Source organism: Bufo bufo, chromosome 3, assembly GCF_905171765.1.
Source record: "Bufo bufo chromosome 3, aBufBuf1.1, whole genome shotgun sequence".
NCBI classification, from domain to species: Eukaryota; Metazoa; Chordata; class Amphibia; order Anura; family Bufonidae; genus Bufo; species Bufo bufo.
This window is the reverse complement of record NC_053391.1, coordinates 383,762,610-383,780,230: the sequence shown is the minus strand read 5'-3', so window position 1 is coordinate 383,780,230 and position 17,621 is coordinate 383,762,610. Positions and strand designations below refer to the sequence as shown.

Here is a 17,621-nt window from a genome sequence, read left to right as displayed (position 1 = left end):
ACAGCTGTCTTTTCTGACCCCTCTATACACCTACATGCTTGGCTCGACCAATCGTGTACAGCATGTGTTTTTAATGGGGTGAGAAAGGTGGGTTAGGTTGACAATAGTGCAATGTGTCTAGTCATGGCACATCACTAGCATATGCCATCCAACTTCTGGCACCACTGCCAATCCTGAGGATGAAGGTCTGCAGCAATAATTTAGCAATGCTTCCCCTCACAGCCATTGGTCTTTTCAGGAAACTGCAGACATCAGTCCCTCTCCAATCATATTTTCTGTAGAATGATTTGACTGGTTGACACAGAACCTTGTCTGGAAACTCACTGAACACAAACCAGCTGTGCCACCCAACTAATGCTTTTGAAGCCATATTTCAAACTACATAGAAAGACCTTTCCAAGGGATCAGGGGGTATTTCTGCAGTTTTGGTACATGTACAATTTAAATTTTTTTTAACCAAATGTGTTGTTTGGCCACTATTTCTTTGGCTTATCATACTGATATTAGAGTTTTTTTTTACTTGTAATGAGGGCTATTAATAAGTGTATTAATTAGAAGAAACAGATACATTTTCTCCATAATTCTTAATCACAAGATACGTGCAACCTAGGAACAGAACTTACAGTTGTTTAATTATGCCCTTTTTTAATTATGCCCTTTTTCTAATTATGATCTTTTACAGGGAAGCTGAAGTAAATAAAACACTGTCAAAGAAAATTAATACATTTCCTAATTAAATTTTGTTTCAGCAACCAAACAGTTTACATGAAGTCATCTACAGTACAGGTTAAGGATGGGAAAGCTATCAGTACATGGGCTGTACTTAGTAATTTACTGGCAGCATCCATAAGCTTTTGTTGTTAGTCCAAGACTTTCAAGAAATATACTTCCGTTTCTCTTGAATAATTCATGTCTTTCAGTCACAGGAAGGTCAAACATGGAAACTCTCGGTCATTAGGTGATTGTTAAGGTTTACAATGAACTTTATTCAACAAGACGCCTGAAACCAGAATTTTATTTACTATTAACACTAACAAAAAAAGTGCCCAACAAAGGCAGCAGATACATGATAAAAGGTTGAATAAATGACCAAATATACTCTCAAGTGGTATCTCATTCTTCACCTATATATTGCAGGTATGGATTGCCCAAAATGCAACCCAAGCAGATGTGAGGGTGTACACAGATACCATATGGCATTACAGGAAAGTTCAGTATGCCCCCTACTGAGATATCTGATGAATTTATACTATATTTTTAAGTAGAATTTATTTTTTTTATATAAAAAAAAATTGTAATCTACCTCACCCACTTTACCCTATTTTTAAGCCTGAAATAATCAAACAGGTACTTTATAAATATGGTGCTCATTCTGAAAAGTGCCATAAATACATTGGTGGTCATTTATTACATGTTATACACAATTTTTTGGCATATTAAGGTTGCAGATTCTGTTGCAAATCTGTGACTTTACCCCACTCACACCCCTTTTTGTGAAGTGGCAGAAAAAGGTGGTGTGGCGTGGGTGAGGGCTGGCCAGCCAACCTGTCTCATTCATCATTTTCCACATAAGCTTGTGGTGTGGAAAATGGCCTTAAACTACTCCACCAAGGGAGCTAGCGTAGAGTAAAGCATGTCACACGGCCAGCGGCAGCGAGCGCCAAAGTTATCTAGAGCCCTGCGTCTCTACATGACTTAGGCGCATCCACTGGCAGTGCACAGGGATTAAGACTGACACATCACTCGTCGGTCTTAATAAGTGCCCTCCATTGTCTTCTCCATACTGTTCAAGTCTCATGCGTCCCTTCAGAAAATGGATTCTAGAATTGACTGCCGGTGGCCACCACTAGGGGGAGCTCAGTGCATAGAAGTTTATTTATTGAACTCAATAGAAGCTAGAAAATCTCTTTGCACTGAGATCCAGTAAAATGCTGTAAATCAATGATGGATAGCGATAGAAGGAATTCAGCCTGAATGGTGAGAATGCTGCTAATCTTGTGGTTAGAAAATGACTCGAACAATTTCCCATTTATGGTCTTGGGCTGAATACAATAAGTGAATTTATCTAGGCGCAGACTGACATACTAATATATGGGCACTGCTGTAATTAGCTTTTTGGGACGTTAAATTAGTGCTGTTGCATAAGGAGTCCTTAACTACTTTGGCTTACAGATGCATGGCTGAAACAAAACACTGGGTTTCCTATGTAGATACAGATGTAGCAGAGCTAAAATCTGTAATGTTTTCTTTTGTGCACCATTATAACTGTATGTGATAATACAGTAGGTTTGCCTGCTTTCTATTATATCTCTATGTCCTTAGAGATCATTGATGCAGTAGTAATGTTTTGGGCATAATTTACCGTACCTATACAGTGTGTAACCAAGCGACTTCTAATTAGTTACATAGGCACTACAGGGAGATTTATTATCTTCCTGAGCCTCTTTTTTGGGGGTAAAAAATTCACAATAGTCTTGTTTGTGACTTTTTAAACCCCACTTGCAACAGATAAATCAGTAGCATTGTGTAAAACTCCAGTCTTCGATAAATCTCCCTCTAAGTTCAGAAACCACAGCAGTTTAGAACTCCTTTTAGGAAGAACATGTCTCACTGAAGCTGAGGTCTGAGACTGACGAGTCCTATGCAACAAAACTGGTGAAAAGGCTTGATGCATAAATAGGAAGATCTTACATGCTCTATTTCTGTTCCATGTTTCCTACAGTTAGTAAGATGCTGCATACAACAAATAAAGTTGTGTAAAATTTTAAGTGACACCGTTACCTCATCTGCAGGCAATGGATAGCTGTCTGTTGGCAAAATATGAAATAACGTAGGGCTTCTGTACGTAAATGGTGAATTATTGCAAACCCATATGCTAATGATGTGGTTGGATGTGAGATAGCATTCTAAGACATTTAATTTCCTATTTTTTGTGTTGAAAGAAGCTACAGAAGCAACTTTAGATGCAGCAGTCACCTATATCTAAAATTACACTTGATAGTGTATTTAACAAAAGTCACACTCACTACTAATGGAAAGATGGCACTTTGTGTGGCCCTTTACTGTACAACTCAACAATGCTGTATCCTGCATGACTTCCATTGCAGCACAGTTTATTCACCTGTATTCTTTGGTGGTTGTCTAGTAGTTGCTATTAGACATGTTCATTTTTGTTGCATTTTATTGTATTTTCTTGCATCGGTGGGATAAAGGGTAGGCAGAAAAGGCGGTCCTCTAGGGCACCAATGATGGGAGTGGAGTGCAATTTACATATTAAAAAAACATTGATCTGCCTTTACATTTTATCTATGTTTCCCTGTATATCTCATAACACTGTTGTCAGAGAAAAGGGCAACACAATTAATAAATGACTGTCCACCCAAAAAGTATCATGCTGACTTTCACCGACCAAAGATAATTCAGTGCATTCTGAAACTTTCATCTTGGGCACCAACTAAGCTTGTCCCACCCCCGTTTTTCTGTAATGTAAAAAAATACTTTCCCTGGAAACGCTTACCCTGCTTCTTTTATCTCCACTTTACTGGGGTCAAGTTCAATATATTTTTTCTCTTCAAAGATACGATTTATTGTTGGGCCAACGACACTGTGCAGGTACTGTGTTCCTGCCACCTATTGAATAAAGGAAATGTCAAATTAACAGGAAAATAACAAAAAATGATTTACATTTTTATGGTAAATGCTGGTCATAAATGCACAGTAACAGATTAGAAATCTTTATGAGCAACAATGCATAGAAATCAAAGGACAAATAAATGAGCAGCTCATATGAACAAGTTGCATGTAGACAAAGAAAGAGAAGAGACAGGAGGCAGCGCCTCATGTGTGTTGCTGCTTGGTGTGAGATAATAGTAAGTGATCAGTTGAGAAGTCACAACTGCTTTTCTTAACTTTGCTGGTAGCATACGGGATGCCTGCGCTGCTGCCTAGGTTCCTGCCAGGGCAGTCCTCGGGATGAGAAGAATCGTAGGAAAGCAGAACCTCTATGTCGGCACTGTCACAGGAACGTGATACCAGGTCGGTATAGATGATCAATATTTATTTTATTAATACAGGTCTATGCGTTTTAAGGGCAGTTCGCCCCCTTTGTCAGGACAGTAATACTGTCCTGACGAAGGGGGCGTTCTGCCGTTGAAACGCGTAGACCTGTATTAATAAAATAAATATTGTTCATCTATACCGACCTGGTATCACGTTCCTGCGACAACGCCGACATAGAGGTTCTGATTTTCTTCAGCTTTCCTACGATGTAAACAAAGAAAGCCTCCATATCTAAGCAGCAGGTTTTCCTGCGTTCTTGAGCAATGAATTTTAACAGAAGTTATTTCGTTATAAACCACTTTAACCCATTTTCAACATCCATTGTTTATGTACGGTGGTTATTGGGTCTTTAAACGTTTCACACACCAGATGCTGTGGTCAATTAAGATTACGTCCACAGCTTCCAAACATTTAGCAAGAGCGGGATGCTCCCAAGGACCAAATGCCCCCCTCATGACAAGATTGTGGCAGCCTCTGTTGCTATGGCAGTACATATTAAGCCTTAGTAAGGCAGGGCTTAATAGGAACATAGCAATTTTACCACATCTATCCTATCAGGTGAACACCGTAAAAAAATAAATAAAAAAAAAACATTGAAGAACAGCTTTTTTGTTACTTTGCCTCAAAAAAAAGCATAATATCAAGTGATCAAAAAGTCTTATGTACCCCAAAATGGTAACGATAAAAATTACAGTCTGTCCTGAGAAAGGCAAGCCCTACGTTGACAGAAAAATAAAAATGTTATGGATGTTAATATATGGTACCTCAAGAGCAACTCTTAAGTGCACAGACTGAATTATACCAGAATTGAACCAGAAGGGGACCACAGGTAATTACAGACATAGTTAATGCAAACAATGTTTCAATTTTTCCTCTTACTGTTCCCACTTTTCCACAACCTCCTGAAATACCCCCACATCCATTCACCCAGCAAGGAACTATTCATCTCTTCCTCCATCTTACCTTCTCATCTGACAGCTTGCACAAACCTGTTTGGCAACATAAAACACTTCCTTCCCAAACACACACAGATACCTCCTGCCCTCTCCTATTCTCACCTATTAATACTTTCTCTGCTTCTCCTTATTGCTGGTGATATCTCTCCAAATCCAGGCTCCCCTCAGCAAATCCCCACTATCACCTCTACGTCCCAATACAAATCTCCTTCTACAAATTTCTGCCACCCCTTAAACCTAATAACCATTCCTGTGACCCCTGCTCCTTTGGTTCCTCTTGCAGGAACATTATAGAATGCACACTCTGTCTGTAACAAACTGTCGTACATTCATGAACTTTTCATCTCTCAAAACCTTTCCTTTCTGGGTCTTACAGAAACATGGCTGACACCCTCTGACACCTCCTCCCCTGCTGCACTCTCTTATAGTGGATTTCAATTCACTCACACCCCCCGCCCCGGCTGCAAACATGGTGGAGGAGTTGGTCTTCTCCTATCAGACACCTGCTCCTACAGCCCAACTCCACTGCCACCCTCCATTACGCTCACCTCATTTGAAGTACACTCTGTTCCCATCTACTCTCCCTCCAACCTTCAAGTAGCCGTCATTTACCGCCCCCCAGGCCCAGCCACCATCTTTCTTGACCACTTTAACACCTGGCTACTACACTTTCTTTCTGCCGACATCCCCACTATCATCATGGGTGACTTCAACATCCCTATTGACACCTGCCACTCGGCCGCCTCTAAACTCCTATCACTCTCTTCCTCCTTCGGCCTATCACAGTGGTCTTCAGCTCCCACCCACAGAGATGGTCACACTTTGGATCTTATCTTTACCCGCCTCTGCTCCCTATCTAACCTTTCTAATTCGCCTCTCCTCCTATCCGACCACAACCTACTCACCTTCTCTTCATTGGTCTCTTCTGCTGCTCCCCCGGTCCACACACTAGCACACCCCCGTAGGAACCTTAAACATCTCGACTTTCGCTTGCTTTCTGACTCTCTTCTCCTACTCTCTACCATCTGTTCCCTCCAAGACCCAGATGCTGCTACCACCCTATATAACGCCACAATAAGTACAGCTCTGGACACTGTTGCCCCCCTCACACACAACAAAACCCGAAAAATTAACAGACAACCCTGGCACACCAACCTGACCAAAAAATTCAGACAAGCTTCCAGGGCTGCTGAGCGGCGATGGAAGAAATCCCATTCTAAAGATCATTTCACCGCATACAAGCAATCCCTCCTCATATTTAAATCCTCACTCGCTGATGCAAAACAGGCCTACTTCTCATCTCTCATATCTTCCCTGGCCCACAGCCCTAAATGCTTATTTGTCCAGTTATCGCCCCATATTACTTCTTCCGTATGCCTCAAAGCTACTTGAACAACATGTCCATTCTGAACTGTCCTCTCACCTCTCCTCCTGCTCCCTCTTTGACTGCCTACAATCTGGCTTCTGACCCCACCACTCGACTGAGACTGCCCTCACCAAAGTTACCAATGACCTACTGACAGCCAAAACCAAGAAACACTACTCTGTCCTCCTTCTCCTTGACCTGTCCTCTTCCTTCGACAGTATTGACCACTCCCTTCTGTTGCAAACTCTCTCATCCCTTGGTATCACTGACCTGGCCCTCTCCTGGATCACATCATACCTCACAGACCGGACGTTTAGCGTCTCCCACTCCCGCACCACCTCCTCGTCTCATTCCCTCTCTGTTTTTGTCCCGCAAGGCTCTGTCCTAGGACCCCTGCTCTTCTCTATCTACACTTTTGGCCTGGGACAGCTCATAGAGTCCCATGGCTTTCAGTATCACTCCTACGCTGACGACACACACAAATCTACCTCTGTGGTCCAGACATCACCATCTTACTATCAAGAATCCCACAATGTCTATCTTCTATATCATCCTTCTTCTCCTTTCGCTTTCTAAAACTTAACATGGATAAAACAGAATTCATCATCTTTCCCCCATCTTGCTCAACCCCCCCAACAGACCTATCTATCCCGATCAATGGCTGCACACTCTCCCCAGTCAACCAAGTCCTAACCCTCTCCTTCAGACCGCACATCCAAGCCCTTTCCACCACCTGCCACCTCCAACTCAAAAACATCTCCTGCATCCGTGCTTTCCTTAACTTTGAATCTGCAAAAATGCTTGTACATGCCCTCAACATCTCCCGCCTAGACTACTGCAACACTCTCTGTGGCCTTCCATCTAGCACTCTCGCACCCCTCCAATCTATCCTCAACTCTGCTGCCCGACTAATCCACCTCTCACCCTATTACTCCTCTGCCTCTCCCCTCTGCCAATCCCTTCACTGGCTCCCCATTGTCCAGCGAATTCACTTCAAAGTACTAACAAATACATAAGGCCGTCCATAACCTGTCCCCTCCATACATCTCTGAGCTACTTTCCCGATACACCCCCACGCGCACTCTCCGATCCTCACAAGACCTCCTTCTCTCCTCTCCTCTTATTGCCTCTTCCCACAATCGACTCCAAGATTTCTCCCGTGCATCCCCCATACTCTGGAACTCGCTACCCCAACATATCAGACTCTCAACTACAGTGGAATCCTTCAAAAGAAACCTGAAAACCCACCTCTTCAGACAAGCCTACAACCAGTGACCCTGCTGCCTCTATACCGACCGCCATGACCAACTTCACCCGCACCTACTGTGTCCTTCTCCCATACCATGTAGATTGTAAGCCCTCACGGACAGGGCCCTCTCTCCTTCTGTACCAGTTTGTAACTTGTCTTGTTTATGATTAGTGCAATTTTCTGTATTATGTATGTATACCTCTTCTCATATGTACAGCGCTATGGAATGAATGGCGCTTTAATAATAAATAATAATAATAATAATAATACGGTGATACCAAATACAACAGATTTTTAATAAAACGTTATTTTATTATGCAAAAGTAGTAAAACATGAAAAAAGCGATAAAAATTAGGAATGGAGTTCATGACGAGGCAGCTGAAGTACAGAGAGGATGGACAGAACAGACTGTGGTAATGTAGCAGACTGCATACAAGCGCTGCTGCTCATTAGCCTCACCCTCCTCTCTGTACTTCATGTCTCCTCATGAACTCCATTCCTACAGAGACTCAGCTGATGATCATATTAAACTGTATTCAGGATCATAATCCCTGACAAGTAGAGCAGAGAGGAGGATGAGGCTGCTCTTTAGATTAGTGTTGTGCAGTTACTTTCCCTCCTGTATGATTAGGAAAGGTTGTGTGTGTACTAATAGGATGGCGTAATTTTATTTTATTAATTCCCAGAGAACCCCTTTAAATTTTGAGTCATCAACTGCTGACAAACACATCACAAAATACACATTTAAGAGCTATAAATTGCTTACCTTAAGAAATGATTCCATTGACTTAGAAGCCAAAGAGTTGCTTCTGAACAATGTGTTTGGTTCATCTGCGGAAATTGTTAAAAAAAAGGAAATCTTGTCATGAGTGATAGCAGAACACGTAAAGCTATACGCCCAAAACGTTACTAATCTTTTATGCACTCTGCAGAACTGCAAATGTAAAGTTGTTAAGTTAGGCTACTTTCATATCCGTCATGGATCTGCAAAAACGCTTCTGTTACAATAATACAACCGCATGCATCTGTCATAAACGGATCCGGTTGTATTATGTCTTTTATAGCCATTACGGATCCGTCTTGAACACCACTGAAAGTCAATGTGGACGGATCCGTATTCTCTGACACAATAGAAAACTGATCAGTTTTCTTACTCCGCACCACATCATGGACAGAAAAACACTGCAGGCAGAGTTTTGGTGTCTGCCTCCAGAGCGGAATGGTGACTGATCGGAGGCAAACTGATGCATTCTGAGCGGATCCTTTTCCATTCAGAATGCATTAGGGCAAAACTGATCTGTTTTGGACCGCTTGTGAGAGCCCAAGATGGATCTCACAGATGGAAAGCCAGAACGCTAGTGTGAAAGTAGCCTTAACTATGTTCCGTTATAAGGCACAATTCCCACAGAAAGCCAATGAAAAAAATAAGCTGTTCCATTTAAAGAAACAAATGTTTAATTTACAAAGTAATAATATCTGACATCAAACAAGCTATATGGAAAACATATACATTAAAAAGTTAGGTAACTTTCTCAATACTGTATGTTGCATAATTTCTCAGTTGCATAATTTCTCACAATTCTGCAGGCTTCAGAGCTGGGATCTTGCAACATTCTGTGGTGGGTTGACATGTGTACTGCTTTGGTGATCTGCATTTTGCAACCTTTACAACATGCAATGTAAAGCAAAATGTACCGTGCCACTGCATCATACTGTTTGGAATGTGTTTTACAGGCTCGAATCTATCCGCTTCTATTTTTATTTTATTTGTGGAGGAATCTTTTAATAAAATGAAGTCCCGCTTTAGCCCCTTTCTCCAACTTCTGTGTTGGAAAATATTGTGCTTAGTCTGAACACTGTGCCTCTCATTATTCTTTTTACTATACAACTAGCATAAATAGATTGATTATTTATACACCAATGAAGCTCTAAGGCTACTTTCACACTAGTGTTTCTATTTTCCGGTATTGAGATCTGTCATAGGGTCCCAATACCGGAAAAAAAATGGCATTTTGTCCCCATTCATTGTCAGTGGGGACAAAAGGTAACTGAACAGAATGGAATGCTCCAAAATGTATTCTGTTCTGTTCTCATACCGGAGAGCAAACAGCAGCATGCTGCAGCTTTCTCTGACACAATCTGACACAATAGAAAACAGATCCGTCCTCCATTGACTTTCAATGGAGTTAATGACGGATCCGTCTTGGCTTTGTTAAAGATAATACAACCGGATCCGTTCATAACGGATGCAGACGGTTGTATTATCAGTAACGGAATGTTTTTTGCTGAACCCTGCCGAATCCAGTAAAAACGCTAGTGTGAAAGTAGCCTCAATCATGTACTTAAATAATAATCAAAAATAAATTAAAAAAAACTGGCTGCAGGCAACCACGACTAGAGTGCGCTAAGTGCATAGAAATATATACTGAATTAACGGGTTGTTCCCATCTGGGACACTGGAGTCATTACACTAGGATATGCCTCCAATGTCTGGGACCCGCACCTACACTTAAAATAGAGCCCACAACGTGACGGAGGGCCCACCGCGCATGCGCGAATGCCGTCCATTCATTTCTATAGGAGTGTAGAAAATAGGTGTGGTGTGCTCTGCTATTTTCAGAAGTCCCATTGAAATTAATGGGAAGATCACAGTGCAATTGCATTGACCGTTCCATTCACTTCTATGGGGGGAGGGAGGCCCTCCAGTACTTTGCGGGATTCTTTCTAAATATAAGTGGGAATCCTACCTATAAGCCATTGGGGAATATTCTAGCGATATGCCCCCAATATCCCAGATGGGAATACCCCTTTAATTTAACTTAAAAGGGTTGTTTCACCTGGAACATTGACAGCATATCACTAGGCACTTGGCTATTTTCAGAAGTCCCACAGAAATGAATGGAGAGTGCACCACGCAATTGCAGTTACCACTCCTTTCACTTCTATGGAACTGCCAGAAATAGCTGAGGCAGCACTCAGCTATTTTCAGCCCTCCCATAGAAATGAAAAGAGGGCAGCTGCGCATGCGCTCTCGTTCTCTTTGGTAGCTTTGTTCTAGAGATAGGTACGGGTCACACATCCTAGTGATATGCCACCAATGTTCCAGGTGAGACAACCAGTTTAATAATAATTGGAAGAATCTTTTTTTGCCCTGCTGGTGGCTGCAGGTAATTACAGTGTATATATATGTCAGGAAACAAAATAAGAAGTTTAGCGCTGGGCTCCCCCTTCCCCATGGACTACACAGCAGTGCCATGGTCTGCTTCCATGTTAAGCATGCCCCTGCCTATCAATTTGCCCCTATTACTTCATAGTAAGGACAGATGGGATTATGAACAGCTACTGACTTCAGTGCAAGTCTGTGGAGGGAATTTCTTTAGACTGGTGTTTTATACAATGTTCTAAATCTCCGCCCTACTGGCAGCACGACTCTTGATAATTGTTGGACATCGCAGGCAGTCCGTGTGCTAGAACTGAAATCTAGACCTCATCTACTTTTTTAAAGTAGCGGGCATGGTTTAAAACCACCAAAAAGTTACACATTTTTCCCATGTGGGGCTTGTTCCAAATTTGTGACTTTTTGCTGCTAAAAACATGCAAGCTTCCCTAATTCTCCAAAGGAAGTTTGTAAAATAGGTATATGTGTAATATGCAAAAGTGCACCAATAAAATAAATTCCACTTACTTGTTTTATCAAGTTCAAGTCTGAAGAGCAAAATCAAGAATTCCTTTGCTAGCCCTTGTCCCAAAAATATTTTTACAAGGTTGGCAGCCACCTCCTGTCTACACTCAGCCGATGTGGTCTCATCGATTAAAGTTATTAAATGTCCACTTTTTTCCTATTTAGAATACATGTCTTTGTAAAGATCTGGGTAAATCACAGCATGCAGTGAACAATTATATTCAGCAGAACAATACCACGAATACTTAGCAGTTCCAACTGCAGATTAAGAACTGAATTAATATTCAGGACAGTTAGGCCCCTTTCACATGGGCGAGATTTCCGCGCGGGTGCAATGCGTGAGGTGAACGTATTGCACCCGCACTGAATCCGGACCCATTCATTTCTATGGGTCTGTGCACATGAGCGGCGATTTTCACGCATCACTTGTGCGTTGCGTGAAAATCGCAGCATGCTCCTCATTGTGCGTTTTCCACGCAACACAGGCCCCATAGAAGTGAATGGGGCTGCGTGAAAATCGCAAGCATCCGCAAACAAGTGCGGATGCGGTCCATTTTCCAGTGCTCAGCAAAGATGAAGACAGAAGAGAAGCCGTGCTGCGCGAACAAGTGGATTAAGGTGAGTTAAATTATAATTTATTTTTTTTAACCCATCCAGCCCTATTGTACTATGCATTCTGTTTTAAGAATGCTATTATTTTCCCTTATAACCATGTTATAAGGGAAAATAATACAATCTACTCAACACCTAACCCAAACCCGAACTTCTGTGAAGAAGTTCGGGTTTGGGTACCAAACATGTCGATTTTTCTCACGCGTGTGCAAAACGCATTACAATGTTTTGCACTCGCGCAGAAAAATCGCGCATTTTCCTGCGACGCACCCGCATCTTATCCGGGCCAAAAACATGACGCCCTTGTGAAAGAGGCCTTATTTAATGTTTATGGATTTAGCTACAAGAGTATTCTGATAAAAAAAAACAGCAAATACGTTTCCCTGCAAACAATTACTGTTTATAATTGTGTCAATAGGCTGCAGTTCACTGGCACACTACACATTTTGCAGGTCTACATAGGAAATACTTGAAGGTTATTATTCTTATCAAAATAAAACACAGTTTATAGCATTATAGTGATGCCCTGCATCTGTATTTGCATCTTGAAGCAATGACAGGTACAGGTACAGCCTGAAAATCTGTGGTAATTGCATGCAAGCACTGCAGCTCGGCCATACATGTAATAGTGCCATAACATAAAGTTAGGAAATTGCTATTAATTCAGACCCTCAATTTATTATGTGTAACAGCTCTAAATTGGTTCTTTATGGGCAATTAGTCTCATAACTGACAGTCCAGTCTACTGTACCTATGAATATTGTTTACCTGATATCCCCATATGCCAAGATGTGACTTTAGGCTACATGCACACGACCATATGTATTTTGCGGTCCACAAAAAATACGGATGACGTCCGTGTGACATCCGTGTTGCATCCATTTTTTTTTGCAGATCCATTGTAACAATGCCTATCCCTTTCCGTTAAACGGACAAGAATGGGACATGCTTTATATTTTTTGAAGGGCTATGGAACGGACATGCGGATGCGGACAGCACACGGTGTGCAGTGGCAGAAAAAGTAACATATAAGATATAAAGACAAAATAAAAAAAATTATTAAAAAAGCCACCACTAGCCCACCCTGCAGCTTCTTGGCTGTGCCTCGACCGCCGTAAACTATGTATCCCTTATATCAAAATGCTAGCAACAAAATATGTTTGTTGCACTTTGTGCTACTAAAAAATGCAAAAAAAATTGAAAAGCAAACTATTTTGCAGGGTATAAAAAATATATGAAAAAATTATAAAATAAAAATTAAAAGTATATCGCCGAAAAATGGACTAAAAACTATTTAAATAACCAAACTGAGGGTGCATTCATATCACCGTTTCGCTTTCTGTTCTTCTGATCCATCAGAAGAAGAGAGAGAGAAAAAAAACTAACAGGATCCAGTAAAAAAATGGATCTGTTGCATCAGTTGTCATCCGTTTGAGCCATTTCGGTCTGAGATCCGTTTTTTACACGGGAAAAAAACTGCATGCAGTACTTTTGTTTCCAAACGTATCTCAGGTGGAAATGGATGACAACTGATGCAACAGGATCCATTTTTTTACTGGATCCTATAAAAAAACAGATCCTATGCAATACTATGCATAAGGACCGTGTGAAGCCCGTGCCCGTGCTGTGGACCGCATTTGCGGATCCGCAATACACGGGTCCCATTCTGTGGCCATTCCGCATCACGGATGCGGACCCATTAATTTCATGGGTCCGCAAATCCGTAGATGCAGAACGGAACACTACAGAAGCACTACGGAGTGCTTTCTGAGGTTCCGTTCTTCCGCACCACAAAAAGATAGAGCTTATTCTATCTCTTTTTGCGGAACGGAGGGATCGCGGACCCATTCAAGTGAATCCCTATGCGGCTGCCACACGGTAATTTGCGGTCCACACGGTCGTGTGAATAAGCCTTAACTGATGAAACAGGATCAGTTTTTTTTACAGGATCCTGTTTTTTTTTCTCTCTCTCTCTTCTTCAGACGGATCAGAAGAATAGAAAGCTAAACGTTGATGTGAATGCACCCTAAGGCCCCTTTCACACGGGCGAGTTTTCCACTGAATCTGGACCCATTAATTTCTATGGGGCTGTGCACATGAGCGGTGATTTTCACGCATCACTTGTGCGTTGCGTGAAAATCGCAGCATGCTTCTCTTTGTGCGTTTTTCACGTAACACAGGCCCCATAGAAATGAATGGGGTTGCGTGAAAATTGCAAGCATCCGCAAGCAAGTGCGGATGCGGTAAGATTTTCACGCACGGTTGCTAGGAGACGATCGGGATGGGGACCCGATCATTATTATTTCCCCTTATAACATGGTTATAAGGGAAATAAATAGCATTCTGAATACGGAATGCATAGTACAATAGGGCTGGAGGGGTTAAAAAATAAATAAAAAATAATTTAACTCACCTTAATCCATTTGTTTGTGCAGCCCGGCTTCTCTTCTGTCTTTAATGACGTCACTGCGTTCAATACATGATCCATCACCATGGTGATGGATCATGTGATGGACCATGTGATGAGCGTAGTGACGTCATCAAAGGTCCTATTGCTCACAGATGAAGACAGAAGAGATGCCGGCTGTGCGAACAAGTGGATTAAGGTGAGTTAAATTATTTTTATATATTTTTTTAATCCCTCCAGCCCTATTTTACTTAGCATTCTGTATTCAGAATGCTATTATTTGCCCTTATAACCATGTTATAAGGGGAAATAATACAATCTACACTACAACTAACCCAAACCTGAACTTCTGTGAAAAAATTCGGGTCTGGGTACCACAGTCAGTTTTTTATCACGCGCGTGCAAAACGCATTGCACCCGAGCGATAAAAACTGAACAACGGAACGTAATCGCAGTCAAAACTGACCCGCAATTGCGTACTTACTCGCGCGGGTTTGCCGCAATGCACCGGGACGCATCCGGACCTAATCCGGACACGCCCGTGTGAAAGAGGCCTAAATGTAAAAAACCTGAAATGCACATTCCCTATTACTAACGAAGCGTAACTGTCTAATGTATCCCAAGGTTAGATTGGGCATTCCTTGTCAACTATTTTTTTCACACTTATCTCAAACACAATTACACTAAAATCTTTGAACTTAGCATATTTAAGACACTCATAAACCAGAATCTTTTCATACTGTATTCAGATATCCTATAACAGTGATGGTGAACCTTTTAGAGACCGAGTGCCGAAACTGAAACCCAAAGCCCACTTATTTATCGCCAAGTGCCAAGCCAGCAATTTAACCTGAATAGCAATATAGTATATCTTCCATGTATCATTTAGCTATAATAGCCTGCCTACATTCAATGCCCTGCCCGTGCCATTCATAGTACGCTCTGCGCTGATGAAAGACAGGAAAAATCAAAGGCATATTAGTACAGTTTTTCAAGGGTGCGGGTGCCCACAGAGAGGGCTCCGAGTGCCGCCTCTGGCACCCGTGCCATAGGTTGGCCAACACTGTCCTATAACAACAGGAAACTTAGCAGAAACATAATACTAAAACCTCATACAGCATTGTTCTCTCTATTGCATTACCTTATGAGATGCTTTAACCTCCTGACACAGCAACTGCACCAGAGGCTTGTAGTAATCTGAAGGTAAAACAGTCTCATCACGGAGACGTACTTGCAGCTGCAGAGAACCAAGGTTTCCCCTAAACAGAAGGGACATCACTGTTAGAGAAGATTGTATTTGGATATAATGCATGATAATCTATCTATCTACCGTATCTATCTATCTGTCTATCTATCTATCGACCTGTTGGTGTGCCACATGCAAAGATCCTTCACTTAAATTCTTTAAATCTATATATCTATAACAAGATGGCAAGATGCTCTTTGTATAGAGTCATCACATCTTTGAAGCAGGGCTGCATTAAAAAGCATCTGTCAGCAGGGTCAACCCCCTGGACTTTGCTGATTACTACAATACATTATTTATTCTTTTAAATTGCAATGCTCATGAGAACAACCTGCTTCTTGTAATATGCCATTTAGACTCCTGGAGCACCATGGGGCTGGCTCAAGCCCTCGAAGCACCAATTCGTCAACACCATGCTGTTGAAGACATTCCCCCTTAAATGACAGGGCCAGACATCTCACCTGGCCGTGCCAATTTCACGCCTGTGCTGTTGGTCCATGTATTGGCACAAATGCAGAGGATCTGCTGCTGCTTCCTAAACAGTGTTGATACCTACTGCACTTGTGCCAATACTCAGATCATCAGCACAGGCACTAGACTGACAGGACCAGACCTACCTGTGGTAGCCCCTAATCGCTGGGGCCCACACTGTGGAGTGTGGACACCACTATGCTTTATCACAGCCATATCTAGGAGAGGGGAGCACAGTGGAAGTTATGGAACCACCTTTTCTCAGCAGTATAGGGTACCACAATGCCACCAGGAAGGGTTTTATATACATATTGGCAGCAGTGGTAAATAATGTGCCTATATTTCTGCATTTATTAATAGTATAATGTGGGCGGCTGTATACTGTGGGGGGCTGTATACTGTAGGTGCTGTATATTGTGGAGTGCTATACTGCTGTACTGTATAGTGTGGGGGACTGTATACTGTGGGTGCTGTATATTGTGGAGTGCTATACTGCTGTACTGTATACTGTAGGGGGCTGTATACTGTAGGGGACTGTATACTGTGGGTGCTGTATATTGTGGAGTGCTATACTGCTGTACTGTATACTGTGGGGGACTGTATACTGTGGAGTGCTATACTGCTGTACTGCATAGTGTAGGGGCTGTGTGGGGTGCTGTATCGTGTATAGTTTGGGGTGCTGTATACGGTGAGGTGCTGTATACGGTGAGGTGCTGTATACTGTGGGCTGCTATACTGCTCTACTATATACTGTGGGGTACTGTATAGTGTGGGGTGCTATACTGCATACTGTGTGGTGCTGTATACTATAGGGTGCTATACTGCATACTGTGGGTTGCTGTATACTATAGGGTGCTATACTGCATACTGTGGGGTGCTGGGGTGCACTGTAACGCTAGGGTGAACTGAGCCCCGGTCTCCTTCCTGCAGAGTGGTGCTCACTTCCAGTCTGAGCCCAGCTGCCCAGAGCACTGATCCTGAGCCGCTGGAGTCTTCAGAACTAGAAGTATTTACAGTCATTCACGGTACTCTACCAGATGTGTGGATTTTTTTTGTGTGTGTTGTGGTGGAGGGCGTGATTGCCTGCTAAGGTGTGGATAGGCGGGATCCAGGGGGCCCAAGTAAATTTTTGCCCAGGGCCAATCAATATTAAAGACGGCCCTGGTAGTTTTATTAGTATAATCTAATTTATATACTTCATATCAGTAGTACATTTCTGGCTACATGTTGAAGGTGTGTCCCTACGCTCCTGGTCCAGGCTTCTTGCTCTAGATGGTAATTTCTTAGGTTATTGTCAGTAATGATTTGGGTGTGAGTGAATATAGTAAATATCCAAACAGTAAAACAGTTTGTAACCTGTTTCTTTAAAACATTGAAAAGTCTGTAAGCAGTCTTACCCTGCAAAACTGCTGACAGCACTACCTAGGAGACCTGGAAGGCTGTTTAAACACACCATATGTATGGTGTGTTTTTAGTTTGCTGCTACAGCAGGTGCCCTATGGGCAGCCCCTAATGCTGAAGTACCCATGGCTCTTTGTAGTAAGCGGTCCACAACCCTCCTCTGCTCTTGAA

The 17,621-nt window shown here is 42.2% G+C and overlaps 1 protein-coding gene across 2 annotated transcripts in view; it reads right to left on the bottom strand.

Moving 5' to 3' along the window:
- Positions 1-17,621, bottom strand: part of LOC120995486 (ras GTPase-activating protein 4-like) — a 236,031-nt gene that overhangs the window by 44,356 nt on the left and 174,054 nt on the right. For both annotated transcript variants that reach the window (XM_040424736.1, XM_040424735.1), the window contains exons 9-12: positions 15,474-15,591; positions 11,317-11,470; positions 8,398-8,462; positions 3,518-3,630 (exon numbers count right to left, since the gene is read on the bottom strand). In XM_040424736.1, the coding sequence (XP_040280670.1) occupies positions 3,518-3,630; positions 8,398-8,462; positions 11,317-11,470; positions 15,474-15,591 (450 nt within the window). The remainder of the gene's footprint in view (positions 1-3,517; positions 3,631-8,397; positions 8,463-11,316; positions 11,471-15,473; positions 15,592-17,621) is intronic.